A 17,032-nucleotide genomic window follows, 5' to 3' on the forward strand; every position below is an offset into this window, starting at 1 on the left:
GCACATGACTCCACCATTAATTCATGGCAGGTTTTTCCATAAATTTTGCTCTAATATTTGCTGTTTCCCTCTAAACTAAGTAGACCCTCAGTATTGAGGTCATCCACCAGTGTTATGTTTCACTGAAAAATTTATGTGCTTTCAAGTAAAGTTGGCTTCTATTGTTTGTCATTTTAAACTTTAAAATGTTAAGCACCGCGATGTGAAATCTTCCTGTGTTGGTCCCAATCTGTAGTACTGGTCACTATGTAGCCTGACAGTTTTCTTTCCTTTTTTCCCCCTGTATTTTTTATTTTTTTTTTAATTTCAGTCCCATAATTCTCTGGCCTGTGTCAATCACTTTTTTCCACTAGTCTTCACTATATGCTTTCTCTTCTATTTTGCTTTACACTCAAAAAAGAGAGGACCACTGCTAACTGCTATTAAGGAAGGCATTTCAACTGCTGGACATTGACAGGAAATGTAATAGCAAGATTTCTCTACAGAGCAAGGATATCATAACTTCCTTCCTTTCATTTTCCCTCCTCCAAAAAGACTGCCGTCTAAAAGAGCCACCTACATCTCTGAGGTTTTGAGGTCCTGAAACACTTCAGTAATTGCTGTGGTTAAAGGTTGAGTTCCATTTAAAGCATAATTTAAGTAATTACATTAAAGTTTTGAATATTTATATGCATTTCTAAATTGCTTTTAAGGACTATTTTTGTGTCAGAAATTAAGGGTTTTTTTTTCTTCAGTTTTCTTCTCTTTAACAAGCACTGACTGCTGCTTAGATCTTCAGTGCTTCTATCATGAGTCTGTTCAGTAACCAGCACTGTAGAATGAAACAGGCTTATTCATACTGTGTCAAAACTCCTTTTATATTAGATTTTTAGCGTTTTAATGTAGCATGACTAAGTTCTAATTTACTAAAGAAGACACATTTATTAAAGTATGTAAATATTTTTTTCAGCAAAATAATTTAATGTATCTAAAAAACCTCAGTATTTTGACTGAGATGCTGTTTTAGTAGGCTCAGATTTTTACTTTATGTTTTTGTTGCTTGTATTACTCAAGCCTGAGAAAATACTGCGTTGCTTTGCTTGTGTGCTGCAAGATCTTAATAGGTAAATGAGACGTAGAGCTAGCCTACAGCACCAGCCTTGTATTTGGATTGCTTGTCTTCTGATAGTTCAGGCTTACTCATTGTAGGCAATTATTACTGTATTTCTTTCTAGCGTTGAGCGAAGAGATGATTTATAGAGAGCTATGAATTGCTTTATTTTTGAGTTCTTAATATTGAGACTGCAACAATACTTACCTGAAACTGTCAAAGAAAACTCTCTGGGTTTAGACTAAAATTGGAAGAGTAGAAGAGGAGGAAACAGAGAAGTGCTAAGTCTTGAGATATTGGAGCAAAGCTGTGGAAGACGTTGGAGGAGAATCCTAGTCTTCCTTCTGCTCTGCTACTGCAAACCTTACTCAGCCTTTTTTCTTTCCTAGCTACAGACATTGTTTTCCTTCTTAAACTTCATTTGCTATTTCTGATATTCTCTCATTTTCCCCTTAACCAGTGGTATGGTTATTAATATGGAAAAATCCCAAACTGTGATCAAAAATCATAGCAGCATAGCTGTACTGTTAAAAATTTGAGCCAGGCGTGTCACACACAGCTCCTGGACCAGAACTGCAGATGAAACTTCATGCTTGTGAGAGAACAAACAAAATCTTCTCACTGAATTGTGAAGTCAGTTGTCAGATCAGAGTATTGTTTTACATTGTTTTACATTATATTATTTACATTTACATTATACTATTGTTTTACATTATAAATGCCTAGTATACCTTCAGGAACCAAAACTAACTGGTGAAATGCTGCTTTGAAAAATTCAAAGTTTGAAGTTACTTGATTTTTGTAGTATAGCTTGTAGTATAAAAAGGATGAAATGTCCACAGGATCAGAGTAGGTGTACTGAGACTGTAGGTTCTGGTTTACCACTTTACTGTGTCTCTAAATAAAATTGCAAGGACTTTTCTCTTTAATTTGTATATTTTATCAAAACTCACAGTGCAAATGTGCATGCTTGTGTGCTCATATGAATGTATGCCATCTGTCTATTCAGTGAAGGGCAAAACAAGCCAGAAAAGTTAGCAGAAGGTGACTTCTGTCTCCTGCTGAGCTGTGAAACTAAGGAAGGTGGTTAGATGAGCAAATGAAAGCAACTTCTGCACAGGGCAGCACAGTTTATCAGCTATGGCAAAACGTGTTGGGAGGGAAAAATAAATGCTATTTTATTAGTATCAGCCATTGTCTTTCAGTAATTTTTCTACCAGGTAGTTTAAGATGATTTGTTAATAGGTCAAGATTAATTTCTGCACATGCTACATGTAGATTTTGCCTTTTCTCAGGCATGTATTTAGCCTATTTAACACTGTGAAGTCTTCTGAATTTTCTGATTGCTGTCTGGGTAAGTAGCAGGCAGTTTGCATTTGTGGATACACAGAAAAGACATAGTTCAGCAAGCAAAGTCTCAGTTGAGAGGAATGCCTTTTATGCATATTGCATAATAAAAAATAATCAAGGATACTAAGAATAATTACTTTGCATGTGATGTATACATGGATATGTCTCTGTGTATAACAGTATCATTGTATATAAGCAAAGCCTGAAGATGTGGATTTACAGAAGAGAGGGATACCTGTATATAGAGGAATGTCTGTCTGAAGTTCATACTTCTACAAAAGTCAATACTATAAAACTTTATTAAAGTTACTGGTGCTCTTGCTATGTTGGGGATAAACAGTGGATGGAAACATGTTTAGTATGGGTGACATTTTTTTTTTTTAACCAAACATAGATTTTGGTTTGGCATGGAATTAGCAAGCTTAATCTGTTATTTAGAATCTGATAGGTGACTTCTGTCCTTCTCCTGGGATGAATTTAGTCTTTTATTTTTTTTTTAAAGGAAGGTTATAGAATATTACAGTGGAGTCCTTGTCTCTTAAGTAATAAAAAGTTATTAATTAAAATACCTCAGTATTTTAATGGTTAAAAATATTTTTTTATCCTTGTGTCTGGTTCTTTTCATGCCTTACTGTACTTTTCCTATTTTTAGAAGTCTGTCCTTTTGTTATTAAAATGATTTTATATATATTTTACAAAATAGTGCCTAGTAATTACTCTCACAGAGCTAAATCATTAAGTTTTTATTTTGTCTTCTGTAATGAGAAAGGCTCTTTGTGCACGTCGGGGCTAACCAAGTCCCTTCACTGAAGCACAGAGCCAGCTGTTCATGGCTTGTCCTGATTCTATAGCTGAAGAAGGATACACATATTGGATAAAATACGCCCATTGTTCAAGTCAGATTGAAGTGGGATTTGAGTGTTGCATGGCGAATAAAGAGAATGGATTTTATTCTTTCTGCGAGGATAATGATTTTCTGCAGAGGAGGACACAATGTCTTGCCATTTCTCTGCGGTGGTTGCCCCCCTCACTCTCCCTTCTGTTAAGTCAAAGTCCGTAAATGTAAAGAGTTAACTTTCCTGGAGGCCTGTGAGGTGGAGCAAGGGGGGAGCTCCTTAGGGGGGAAACTGTCTGATACACCCCCTGGCACGTCAGTGACAGCTTCAGGACTTCCCTGTCCACAGAGGAGAATCCCCCCATCCCCACATGATGTGATCGGGAACTTGCAGATTCCTTGGGTGGCAAATGTCCTTGTGGTTTGCCTGACTGGAGTCAAAGAAAAGGATGAGTCCAAGATGTGCAGGAGACACTCTCTTCTGGGAGACACTGCTCGTCTGCCTGTTTGTAAACAAATGCTGCAATTTAGTAATAATTAAGTGCTCCTAGTTCAAGCAATTGGTGAGCTTCTCCAAAAGGACACAAGTAATTGAAGACAATGTACCATGTGTTGTAGGTATTCTGATATGGGGTGACAAGCTAGAAGAGAGCTGGACATTAAAAGACAATTTCATGTCCCTTGTGCAAACTTAAAAATCACTGAGAGAACAAAGTAAGGTCTGTGCGGAGATGTAGTTATATCTCAACTGCAACAACATAACTTCTTTGCCGTAAGTTGATAAATACGTGATCTCTGAGTACACAGACACAAACACAAACAGGTTGAGGTATGTTAATAAATGTATTCTGCCCTCGCCCTTCTGCTTAGTGTTGTGTGAGGAATGCCACCTGTGTAGCTGCCTTAGTCGTACAGAAGGCAACTCTCTGTTTTTGTAACTCTCCTTCTCCATGTCCCAGTGAACAAGACCAGTTTGCTTCACTGAGCGTTGGCCCTCCTGCAACTGTAGAAGATATCGCTCTGTGTGATACAAGATAGAAAATGTTGCCATATCATGGGGTCAAGAAGTGGTCATTTTCATGTAAAATCTCTTTAACACCTAAGAAGTGTTCTTTTGTATGTTGTAATGTTCTGTTAAAAACAAGACACAAACCTTAAGTCGACAGTGCCATGTAAGTCAGGAAGTCCTCTTTTGTACAAGGGCAGCACATTTGTATTTCTGGTCTGTTTGTTAGCATGGGGAGCACAACTACAGATAGCAACACCATCTTTTTAATCTGACAGTTTGTTACCCGAACCTTGAACCAAAAGCTTTATTCCACAAAATCCAGTCTTGTGGACTGGATATCCACTCAGTCTCAGATATTTACCTTCATAAAACTTCTTACAGTGTTGGTCCGTAGGCATCAATGTAGAAAGAAGCTCACTGCCTATAGATACCCAAGGTATAAGCACTTAAGGATCAAAAGAAGAACAAGGGAAATACAGAAATAGATAAACTTAAGCAGAAGTGAGATAAAAGCAGAACTTTAAAGGAGATCTTCCATGACTCCTTGGAGAGAAGCAGCATATTGCAACATGCTTCAGACCAGTACAAGAGTATGCCTGTTATTTCTTCTAGGTGTTTTGTTCAGAGGCTAAGATTAGCTTTAGCAAGTTTTGGACTTGCTAAAACAGAACTGTTTCAGAAGTAGTGGCTTTCATAATTGGAGGGACAGGCAATTCATTCTCAGAGGCAATGTGGGGTTAAAATCCAGGTCTCTGTGCTTTGACTATTCAGAACATGCACAGAGAACTAGGACAAGATAACTGAGAGCTATAACTCAGAAATGCACACCTCTTCAAGTTGGTTATCTGTGGCTATTTCCCCTCCCTCAGCTATTTTCTTGGCCTCTCCCGTAGATGTTTCTGCTTTTACTGCGTGATGACGCATCAACTGACAAGCCAGACACCAAACTGCTGCAAATTACAGCTTGGCATGCTAAAGCTGAAGAGTTTGCAGCAGTTCACCTTAACATGCTGGGCTGTTGATCCTATGTTTGTTTCTAAACTGAAGGTGGAGAACTTGAAAAAGAAATAAATAAAAATCATAACTAAGTGAGCAGCTGTGTAAGAAAGAGATGGTTCTCTGCACATTGGTACTCCAAGGCCTGGGTGTATTTCAGATAAAAAAATCTTGCCTGTTCCTCTGCTCATATCTGATAATTGCTAACTTTCCTGATAGCAGTGGCAATCAGCAGTTAGAGAAAAGCAAGAAATAAAAATGTTAGAAAGAAAACATTTTGTCAATCTATCAGTTAAAATAGTTAAAAGCTATTTTTTAAAAAAGTTGTCCGTGTCCTTCCCAAGCTAGCATTTACCCAAGATCTCCTGGATTTTATCATGTAGCAGGCTGTTCATGGCAAACGATTAAATATGAGTTGCTTGTCGCTGAATGTGATGCATCCCTTCTCTCTCTCTCTACCCTGCAGCAGAAATGATGGAGATTTAATTAGACCAAATCAAAACCAGCTTCTAGAAAACAAATATGATTTAAAATTGTTTTCATAATCATGCGATGGTATAAATTATATTTCTTAATGAATCTTTTTAATGTAACGTATAAGAGGGAGAAGCATTCTAAATCTGATTTTATTGGTCTTTTTGAAGGGCATTAGGACTTTTTAGTCTGATTGACAGCTTGTGGCCTCCAGTAGTGCCTGTAAAAGTTCCTGGACAAAGTCAAGACCCTGAAATGGTAAGTCTTGTTATTATGGAAATGTGTTCTTTCACTCATGATTACTATTTTTCTTAGTAGTGTAATCAGATTTATTTTGGGTATCAGATTCTTGCCCTCTCTTTATTTAGCTACTGAGTGTTGTTTTACTGGTTCTAAGCTTACTTGAGGCACTCTGGATCAGCAGCTTCTTTCCAAAACGATGCAGTTAGTCTTCTATTAATCCTCTAGAGCTAGGGTGGTAGAATGGCCAGACAAATTACTCCTCTCCTTTCCTTTCCTTGCTGGAGGAAAGAGATATTAGCTGGCTCCACGCTATCTGAGAAATCTATATACAGTGATATTAACTCATTCTTTTTAAGTTCTTTTCTGGAGATTAACTCCAGTGAAGACAGACTGACTTCTGGAATTAGGTCTCGTTCTGGCTGACAGTTGTCCAATGTGAAGACAGTCAAAAGATGAACACAAAAATAATCTGCTAGAAGATAATAAATGTTTCTGTGATTTTGGGAGGTGGTGGAAGTTCCTAATGTGATGTATTGAAATGGATTTGAAGTATGTTACTGTACATTTGCAAATCTAAATTTGCATATTTAATTTTCATTTAATTAGCTTTTGTATTTGAAAAGGAGTCATGTCATATCGAGTGGCATTTTGGTAACACGAGGTCATTTGAGAAGCTTCTTGTTAACCAAGTACTTGTGCTGTCCTGCTGTTCTTGTATAGCTGTTCTTTGGGCAAGAAGTTTGTGGTATTAAAAGTCTGTGTTAGAGCCTAGAGGAGTCAATCAGGATGCAAGTTCTCATAAAGCAGAAAAAGTTGAAAATAAACAAGTTTCAAAACCAGAGGACATAAAAGGTGGATATTGCTAGTTGTTTCTAGTTATTTCTAAAGTCTGAGAATGTTTTCGCTGCAGTGTACAGTGTTCTTTGGATTGTACGGGGATTTATGTTGAATAATAAAAAGTTCAGACCTTGGTTGTAAAACCAAGACTGAAACTGAGTGAAACTGCTGTTGTCTCCTTGGTTCTCCCTTTCATATAGACATTTCAGAAGTCTCAGAGGAGCGGATTGTTTTGTGCGTTAAAATACTGTGGACAACAGAATAGGAATATCCACGGATGGATCAAAGCTCTTAAATGTTCTTCAACATTGTTATGACATTCATTTGTTCTTCATTTTCTCTATTTTATTAGCAATCTAGAAATGGAGGAAACTTTCCATAATCATTCAATTTACACCCTGTCTTGGGTTTGAAATACTAATTCATTCTACAGAGGATCAGGCATATTCTACTGCTGCAGGTTTTTGGCAGAATGCACTTTTTTAGGTGAAGTACATTTTTTGTGGTACAAACAGTATAGCTTTACACACAGTTTTATGGAAGCATATTTAATCATAAATACATAAATAATATTGCCAATACACTGATAAAGTTGCTTGGGAAGAACAGATCTGTGGCACTGATTTATTTTTAGCCGTATGTACCTTCAAGTACCTTTTTAGTGCCATCAGAGGCAAACAAGAATATGGGCTGTGTCTTTTTTTTTTTCTTATGCAGACGTTTTTTAATGAATGGGCAGCTGTCTTTAGCAGATTCATATTTCTCAAATTAAACACTTTATTAACTATAAACATAGCTAGAAGAATATTTACCAGATCAAGAAAAAATAAATAAATCTAGCAGGGTCTTTTATTTCTCAGAAGCCTTTCTCTTTCTTTGACTGGAGATTGATAAAGTTGTTACATCACAATACTTTTTAAGGGGGGGAGAAAAATCTGGCATAACACAAGAAGAGCAGTGCTTGTAGTTGTTGAGTTCCTGTTCTTCATTATCTCCTTGTGCTGTCCTGGATTTAATTTGGCAGCTTTAAAAGTTCTTCATCTGTTTACTATCACAAAAACCCACCCACATGCAAAAGTCCCCAAATCTCAGAAAAGTTATGGATGTTAAAAAAATAAATAATCAGGGTACTCCTACCATGTAATAAAAAAATACAAAAACAGTCACCACCTTGGAATAGCTGCAGTGTTTGCCAAGTGTGCCAAATCATGAGATGTTTTTATGATGAGGATCAATGTCAGATTATGGAAAGAATGATACACACAAGCTGATTTCACTTATAACTTGCGAATGTTGTTTTATTAACTCAGCTCCTACTTCAGAGAGTCATTATTTTGTTTTCCCATCACTCTTAAAATGTAAGTTGTGTGGTTCCTTTTGGCTATCATTATAAAACCTGACTGGCCACACTGAAGTGCCTTTTTTAATGTTACATTTCTTTTCCTTATTTTTTAATAGATAACAACTAATCTTCCTCCTCCCAGCTTCTGTTACATTCTTACTGTTCAGTCTGGTGAAATACATGTGGAAGTGGATGAGGAAGAGCAGATTTCTAATTTGTACCAGCCACCAGCTGTTCGTGGTCTGAAGGAAATTCTTCAGGTAGTGTGCTTTAAAAGTCTGATAACAAATGCTTTCTACCACTGAATTTCTTCTTGTCTCATTCCCTGTTTTTGTACCATTATTTTCAGATCGATGGTTGTAATGAGCGTTGTAGCTTTTGGGCACGAGTGCTATACCTGAGGCTGCAGGTAATCTTTTCACTTAGTGAAATAAAATCAACTTAACGTATGTGTGAAGAGTCCAGCATTTATCTTGTTTAGGGGAAAGAAAAACTTTGTGCATTATCTTCAAGAGCTACATGAGCAGAATTATCACCAGGTCTTGTGAATGGGTAGGATGAACTGCATCTTACTGCAGTTGAAGCTGCATGGTTTCAATCCCATTTACTCTAGAAGGTGAATTAAACTTGAATAACTTTGTATCTAGTTAGAAATAATATTTCATTCTAGTAAGGAAGCTTACAGAAAGTTAATTGAGACTTGCAATGAAAATCAATGTACTGTCCTTAGATACATAGCAAGAAGTTCCCGGGCAGTTGAATGGGGATAGAATTGAACAGATGACGGTTATGTAAAAATACAGTTTTTCTCTCTGCATGCAAGTGGGTGGACTATTTTTGTTGACTTCAATAGAAGCCCCTCAGGCAAATTTGGCTTTTATGGTCCAGCTAGTAGAAGGGAGGAACTCTTAGGTAAATACATCTGCCATCCATACTGTGTTGGAAAGCTTATAATTATGTTTTATTTATTTGTTTCTGAACGATGCTACAATTTTCTTTCAAAATGCTGCTAACTCCCTCAGTAGTTAAAGGAATTTTTTGTTGCTGATTTATTTATTTTTTCCTGGCGACTGGATCCTCAGTACAGCCAGCCCTGAATTCTGGTGGATAATAATTTGCAATTGTCCATCTGCTCCACAAGAAACAAAGTGTGAATCAAAGCATATGGACCAAAGACAAAGAAATTCCAGAACGGCCAGCAAAATAGCTGGGGATGCTTCCCACCAGCGTGAGACGTAAATTTAGTTTGGTCTTGTCCTCTTGCTTCAAAAGCCAATGAGTTGTGATTTGATTTTGTGGCAGGGAGTACTTTTAGCTCCTGTGGTGAGGGGTATATCTTGTCACTCCGCAGTGTTTTCTCTGCTGAATGCGTGCGGAGCATTTACTAACATGAGAGCAAAGCATTTGCAAACGCGGGAAATTATGTCTACCTTGATGGGATCTTCAGGCTGGTAACAGAAAGACAGACACGTACATGTGTGGACTTCTGTTTCCAAGAAGCCTGTTCAATTTAAATAAATAAATTACAGACTAGTGGTATCCTACCCAAGCATTTTTATATTTAGGTACATCTACCTATGTCTGAGACACTGGGGTTCTTCAGTATTCTTGTGTAGAATCACTTCATCACTAAATTAGAGAGAAGAGGAAGTATGCAGGAGCAGTTGTGACTTTGAAGAGTGGAAGTTTATCTAACAGGAAAAATTATAGTTTCTATAATTTCTTCTTGCTACTAGGAGGTTTACTGGCTGTTTTTCATTTAGTGAACAGTAAGCACTAGATTTTCATGAGTGAATATGACTGCTTGTGAATTCTTTGAAAGTAATACTGGAAAAGCAATAGCAATCTTCTTTTTCTGTAATACTGCTGGATAACACTTCTGGATCACTGCTCTAGAAACGTAAAAAGTATTTACCTGCTGTTAGTGTATCACTTTCCTAATCGTTCCAGAAGAAGGTCGTGAACAGCAGCTTGTTTACTGCAGTTACCTTCGCCTTCATGTGCAAAATACCAAGTTAGAATATGTGAGCTAGGGACTACAGTTTGGTTCATTTAGCAGGTCTGTTATTATTAGGTAATCTGCTACAGGAGTTAAGTCAAATGTACTTTAAAAATAATATTTATTCTACGTAGCAAGAGTATTCTGAGATGCTCCGTTTGTGCGAAGCAGGAATGGAAATATGCTTTTCTTATTACTCAGAATCAGTACTGTGGTACAGAAGGAATATGAGGAAATATATTCCATCTGTGGTTAAGGAGCTGTCCTTCCTTATAACTCAATCCTGCTGCTATTTGTCTGTTGTGTCCTTTCTGTTCAGAACAAATTGTCACACATAGCAAGATGATGATTTTATGCTAACTTGTGATTTTTTGCTGTTATTATTATTTACTTTTTGGATGATTCTTCTGAAAGCCAGCTTTTAATGTGTTAGGAATTCTCATGGGACAGCTGCAAAAAATCTTTCTTTTGAAGATACTTCAATGGTATCCACACAAAGGAGGTACCCAAATGCATACAGTTATTAGGAAAAGAAACAATGTAAATGCAATTGGAAGCATATATTAAGGCAGGACCATAATATCTGAGTTATAAATTTTACTAGCCATTATTTCTAATTACTGCATTTGTTCTAAGAGCTCCTAGCATGAACAAAAAGTTAATTTTAGTCTGGATAACGCTTTCAGGGTTTGAACTCAACTGAAGACAAAAACTTGGGGTTCTCATTGCATTACTTTATGCTAGAGAAATGCAACTTCGAGAATAAAATACTTCTGTGATATGTCTCTCCAATCCTTGTAGTATTTAAATTTCATTTGAATGTTTTAAGTATAATTTTTTTTAAGGAACAGACTAATAATAACAAGGTAGAATAGTAACAAAGCCTTTTTTTAAATTAAGAAAGTAATTTAATTTCAGTTAAATATTTTAAAATATTAGAATCTTCAAAATTACAAGTTGTTTGGACTGGTAAATGTGCAATATGCTCTGTTATTAAACTTGTGTTTTCTAAAGTATGGGAAAATTCACATACATGTAGATATTATAGAAGTTATGTTAGAAAAAAGGAAGAAGAAAAGCACAGATTGTGGAATTGTTTGGCTTTGTTAGAGATCCTGGACTAAACACTGATGTCTACATCATGTCTGTGTAATCTGTCTTGCTCATCATCCCAGTATGAAAATTAAAAAAAAAAAAAAAAAAGTATTATGAATAGTGTAAAATTATAAATTAGTAATAACTGTTTTCAGATATGAAGCCTGGCATTAGATTTTTTTTTTTGGTTGTGACATCACTAATTTTGATATACCTTACTTTAACTACACCCGAGTATTTTCACACCCGTCTTAGTCAGAAAACTTAAATTGTCATTGTGGATTCTTGTGTTTCTTAATTATAAGTTATATTCTTTACTACTTCTATGTATCATTCAAATATTGAGAGATGTGTTTGTTCAACAAGAAGAAAAACCTACAGTTTTGTAACTGCAGTAGCTATCCACTGCAAGGACTGGGGTTTTCGAGGATCAGATAACAGTGCATGGAAAATTTGCTCACACAGCTAAATAACATTAGTAGTAGTGTTAGCCTTTCTTTTTTTCCAAGGGAAAAATTATGCAAGACTTTGTTCATAAAAATGGCCAATTAACTTTTTATAAAATATATTTTAAGATCCAAGTGAGTTATGGTAAGACATGAGAGTTGATAGTGGTAGAGCCAAGATCACAGTGGGTCAATCTTGGAAGGTTAATTTAAGGTATAGATGTTAGTCCTCGTCTGCATTAAGGAGTAATGAGGAATTCCAATAAAACTTTAACTCATTTTTATGTACAGGCCCTAAGTGTAGTGATGTGTCAGTTTTATTAGTTGCTTAAAGATGAAGATGTTACTTTAGTATTTCCTTCTTCTAAAAATTAATGACTACATTCCAATTTATTGACTTACTTATTTTTTAAAATCGTAGACAAAACACAGTGTTCCTACAAATCAAAGAGAGATTTTGTTGTTTGTGACTGACTTCACATTGCAAGATGTAGCTCACACAATTCCAAAAGTTGTTGCTGTGTCAGTTGCTGCATCGTGCGTTCTCAGTACGGAAATCATAGAAGCTCTCAGTGTTGCCTCGCGACTCATCTTCTTCAAGGATGCCCTGTGGGGAAATGGTAAGCTTTACATGTGGTTTTGAAGCAGTTGGAATTGAACTGAAATAACACCCTAATCTATAACACTGTAATACGTGGCCTACAGAGACTTTCACTCTCAGTTGAAGATGAAACGTTACAGGTTTGGGATGAGCAATTTGAATGGGGTTGTAATTAGAAGTTTTCTGTGAGGTTTCTTTTTTGTATTTTTGGTTATGTCTCCTGTGAAAGTGAGAAATGAAATTATCTTACTGTATGTTCACCAATATTTCTGTCAGTCTTCCTTGATGACTGTTGAATCTAAAGACCAGTATCAATCAAATATGCTAGCTGACAGAAGACTCAGAAATAGTAAGCAACTTGGTTTCATTTGTTTTGGTATTCTTGCAGAGACTTGTTTTATTGAGCTTACTGCCTCTAAAAGGAGTAAGACAATGAATCTAGAGACTTGCGTGTCCCTAGACACAGAACTTTTACAAACTACCATATACCATCTCAGCTGTGAGAGCCCTTCCCACCATACAGGTTCTGTGAGGTAGTTCACTCTACAGTCATTTTTAGTTGCTCATAAGAACGAGGCTCACCCGTCATTCTGTGTGGTGCATCCGTGTGGAGAGGTGTAATTCACATCTCCTGCCTTCCCTCACTTCCAAAAAGCAAGTGGATGGGAAGTACCAAACTGTGTAAATGGCCGTGTGTCCTGTTGCTGCATCTGCTAACTAGTCTGTTTTCCCTTACTAGCTGAGGTCGTACTGGTTTCGTGCTAACTGAGCCACACACCTCTGCTTTGGAGAAAAAAGTATTGCATGCATCTACTCTTTGTAATCTTTAAAACAAAGTAAGACCACCTTGAGGGGTGTCCAAGCTTATTACTGGGGAAGAGACAATAACTTTGTGTTTGCAGTGTGGTACAATGCTGTCTGCATGGAATCTGATTCTCCTTTGCCATGTTAGAATTTTTTTAAAAATCTTTTCCCCGGGAGTCGCAAAGTGTAACAAGAGCATGCTGCATGTATCACTGAAAGCAAAATATTTTGTCATAGAGAAAACCTGATGGAGTCTGTCCATCTGTTTAGTAGCTGGCAGAAATCATTGTCATTATTGGCCATGACAATTATCATGGTCACCTTTTTCCCTGTTACTGTACTGAGTTGAAATGTCTTTGTTGGCAGGTAGGATTATTTGTGTTGAACGTACTGTTCTCTTATTACAAAAGCCTCTTTTGTGCTCGGCTGCCGGTGCTGACCTCAGTGAGCTGCCTGGCCCTGTCAAACTCGATGAGCTGGATTCTACCACACAGGCCAATTCCATTTGTGCTGTGAGAGGTTCGTATGGCCTTTTTTTGAAATGAATGTAGTTAATTATTCGTGTTCACTTTAATCTTTCAGGTCCTCGTATTGATTTCTTGCACAAACAGGGTGCAGGGATAAAAAAGTACAGTATTGCTGTAGATCATTAGGATATATAAGTTTTTATGCTTCTTCGTGGGCTCCATTTGTCTTTTGCTGGCCAAGCTCTGCCTGGCTACTGCTCCCCCTCGCTGATGCCCCAGAATAAATGTTTGATGCACAGTCTGGTTTATTATATTCCTTCCTTCGCCATCTTCTTTCAGGAGCCTTCTGTTCACACCAGCCTTGTTGGTATTGGCAACAGTAAGATATACCAATATTTTTCAGGCAGATGGAGAAGATATGTCAGCCAGACTCTGAACGGTAGGGGTTACTGTCTGATTTCCCTGGAGCTCTGCTGCAATGGGGCAATTTAATATTTCACCATAGTCACCTAGCTTAACTTGGCCAATATTTGCTCACCAGCCACTTTGGATCATTGCTTTGTCTAATATTGTAGTCCTACCGCTAACCATGCAGAAACATTTCTTACAATGTAATTTCTAGTATTTCCTAATAGTGCAGTAACATTTCATGCAATATATTTTATAACACTTTGTCCAGTCAGGTTCTTAAGCCCCCCCATTTGCATAGTGCCTATGGGGAAAAGTCCTTAAAAGCCAAGTACTTTCAGCTTTTAAACACAGTTTCCTCTCTTAATTTAACTCTTTATGATTCCAGTAGCCCTTGTAGAAAATTCTTGATACTGTTTTACATTTACACTTTCAAGTATTCACCTGAATGTTTGAAAGAGGCTTAAAATAATAGCAAATAATGGTTACAAATGAATTCTTCCAGCTATAAAGCAGTACACTGAAAAGTCAGTTTTAAACCACTCAAAGCTATTACTAAACATACCTTCTCTTAGAGTACATCCACAAGTTAGCGATGCCTCTGTGATTGATACATGATCACCTTGCAGTGACAAATCTTGAACTCTGCATAATGAAAAACAAGCACAACTACAGGCACTCTAAGCCTCAGTCATTATGTATGTACATCTCCCATTGACACTGTGAGTTACTTGAAGGATGTTTCTGTCACTGGGTAGGAAATACTTTTTGGCTTTTTTTTAACCTCTGCAATATTTATGCTAAGAGTTATCACTTCTCTGCTCTTGTTTATTGTAACTAGGTATGAGAAGTGCCTGTCTTCTTTTGACCCATTGACAGTGTATATATAGCAAAATTTGAGTCCTTTCTTTTTTCAGTAGAGCAAAGAAAATACACCTTTGTGATCATGTGTGTAAACAAGTACTTTACTTACATAAGAGGTGTCATGCTTTTCCCGATTTTTTATTACAGGTGTAAGAAGGACAACAGGAGAAATTAATCCTACAATCTTGTCTTGCTTAATATGAAATTTGCCTGGGGTAGCTTTTACCAGTAGGTTCCCACACCTTTGTACCAATGTAGAATGTAAAGTATCTTTATTTCTATGCTAGGGCTATATATAGATTATAACCTCACTTTTTTGTGTAACTAAAATTATTTAATAACATTTAACATATATATGCACTGTTTTGGAATTTGTTTAGCTACTGCCTACAAGTCTCTAATGAAGAAGTGAAACTAATAGTATTAGCACTGTTTTGTTGGTGCGAACATATGTATTTGATGTAGTAATCCATGAAAGAAAAATTATCTTCTCCAAAATTCACTCACCACCTCTCTCTCACCTAGAAAAAAACTCACAGAATTGTTAATCTGGCTTTCAATGAGAAGCAGGATTACTTTGTTCATTGTTTTTCTTTGTGCCCTTCTTTCACTTGCCACACTTTTAGTCACCTACATATTCTGTATGTAGGCTTCCTCTCACCTAATGCTCGAAGGGGCTGCAGAGGCTTTCTCTACCCCTTCTTGAAGCATTGCTCCTTCCTGCTCTTTGCCCTCATTGCTGCTCCTCCTGGCTCTCAGGAGGTTGGCAGTGTACCTTCTCAACCTTCACTAGCAAAACTTCCTCGTAATCAGTGGACTATCCGCTGCTGCAAACTGTCTGTATTTGTGTCAGTGTTCTGCTCAATGAAGTCGTCCAGTCATACTTGGTCAAATCCTTCCTTCCCCACCGGAAAGGGCTACGTTGCAATCCAAACAGAGCCACCGAGTCTGTCAGAAGTCTTTATTTCAGGGAGGTCTGATCATACCAGCTCTGGGATGGAGTATGTTGCTGGTCAACAGACGAGTGAGAACCTGGGATTGCTCTCTCCTGGAAACTTTGTTCTTCTTTCAAAGATGAGTCTGTGTTTCTCACCTGTGAGCTCAGGGTTAATAGATTTATTTTCTCATCACTATTCATTGCGAAGTAATTTCTAACCTCTGTTTGCTGTATAGTAGAGTCAGGATGACCCTAAATGTTGGCAGTTCATACTACACAGAACTACTTTTCCTCTTAACCATACTTATGAGCAAATTCTACTTAGTTCATAGCACATATGCTGTGCCGGAATATTGCATGATTAATGATGTTTGCCTAGTGTATGATTCACATCCAGTGATTGAATTCTGACATTGCATATTTTCATGTTTGAGCCCTTACTCAGGTTTCTTTTTCAGTTTCCCTCTTAACAGACTAAACAAAATGGAGTAAATCATGTTACCTGGCTCTCTCTTTTGGATTGAAATTTTTCCCTTCCTATCTATTAATCAGGGTAACCGATTGGCAAAAAATAATAATATCCACATTCATTTTTCAAACATTTCAACCAGAGTGTTACTTTAATCCTCCTTTGCATTCCTCACTCAAGACCTGTTTTTCCAGGTGTTGTCCTGATTGAGCTATTGTCAGTCTCTTCTTAATGATGTCAGCCACAACCCAGAAAAATAGAGTAGAGGTAAAAATCTATGTGCATTTCCATTTAAAAGAAGGATCTCGGGAGAATATCCAAAAGGTTTGTGAAAGTCAAGCAAAATCTAAAGTCTTGACAAAGATGTGCAACTGTTCAGCTGCTTAAACTTGAGAAATCACTGTGCACACAGGATGCAAAAGACTGTCACTAGGTTATTAGATCTGTTGCTATTTCGGAGTTATATTTGTTCTGACTTCAGTGATCTCTGGTGGTTTCATGAGGGAATTCTGTTTTCATCAAAATAAACCTCTCCCGTAGACCTAATCTCAGAATGATCCTGATTCATCTTCAGATGTAATTCTATTACTTGTGCACTGGCATTCCACAGTTGCAGTATAGCACACTACTGGGGGAAAAATTAAAAGGCTTAGAGAGAAACAGATCTGTCAGAAAAAGGTTGCTGTTTCTTTTTTCTTTGTTTGTTTAATTGAAATAGTGATTTTTTTTTTAATAAAAAAGCAAACATACCCAGCAAAGTAGTAGT

The 17,032-nt window shown here is 37.0% G+C and overlaps 1 protein-coding gene across 2 annotated transcripts in view; it reads left to right on the plus strand.

Annotated features, from left to right (window-relative positions):
• SPIDR (scaffold protein involved in DNA repair) overlaps positions 1-17,032 on the plus strand; it is a 201,775-nt gene that overhangs the window by 178,441 nt on the left and 6,302 nt on the right. For both annotated transcript variants that reach the window (XM_035553156.2, XM_035553157.2), the window contains 5 exons: positions 5,925-6,012; positions 8,293-8,436; positions 8,526-8,585; positions 12,138-12,336; positions 13,488-13,640. In XM_035553156.2, the coding sequence (XP_035409049.1) occupies positions 5,925-6,012; positions 8,293-8,436; positions 8,526-8,585; positions 12,138-12,336; positions 13,488-13,640 (644 nt within the window). The remainder of the gene's footprint in view (positions 1-5,924; positions 6,013-8,292; positions 8,437-8,525; positions 8,586-12,137; positions 12,337-13,487; positions 13,641-17,032) is intronic.

Source organism: Cygnus atratus, chromosome 2, assembly GCF_013377495.2.
Source record: "Cygnus atratus isolate AKBS03 ecotype Queensland, Australia chromosome 2, CAtr_DNAZoo_HiC_assembly, whole genome shotgun sequence".
In the NCBI taxonomy this organism is placed as follows: Eukaryota; Metazoa; Chordata; class Aves; order Anseriformes; family Anatidae; genus Cygnus; species Cygnus atratus.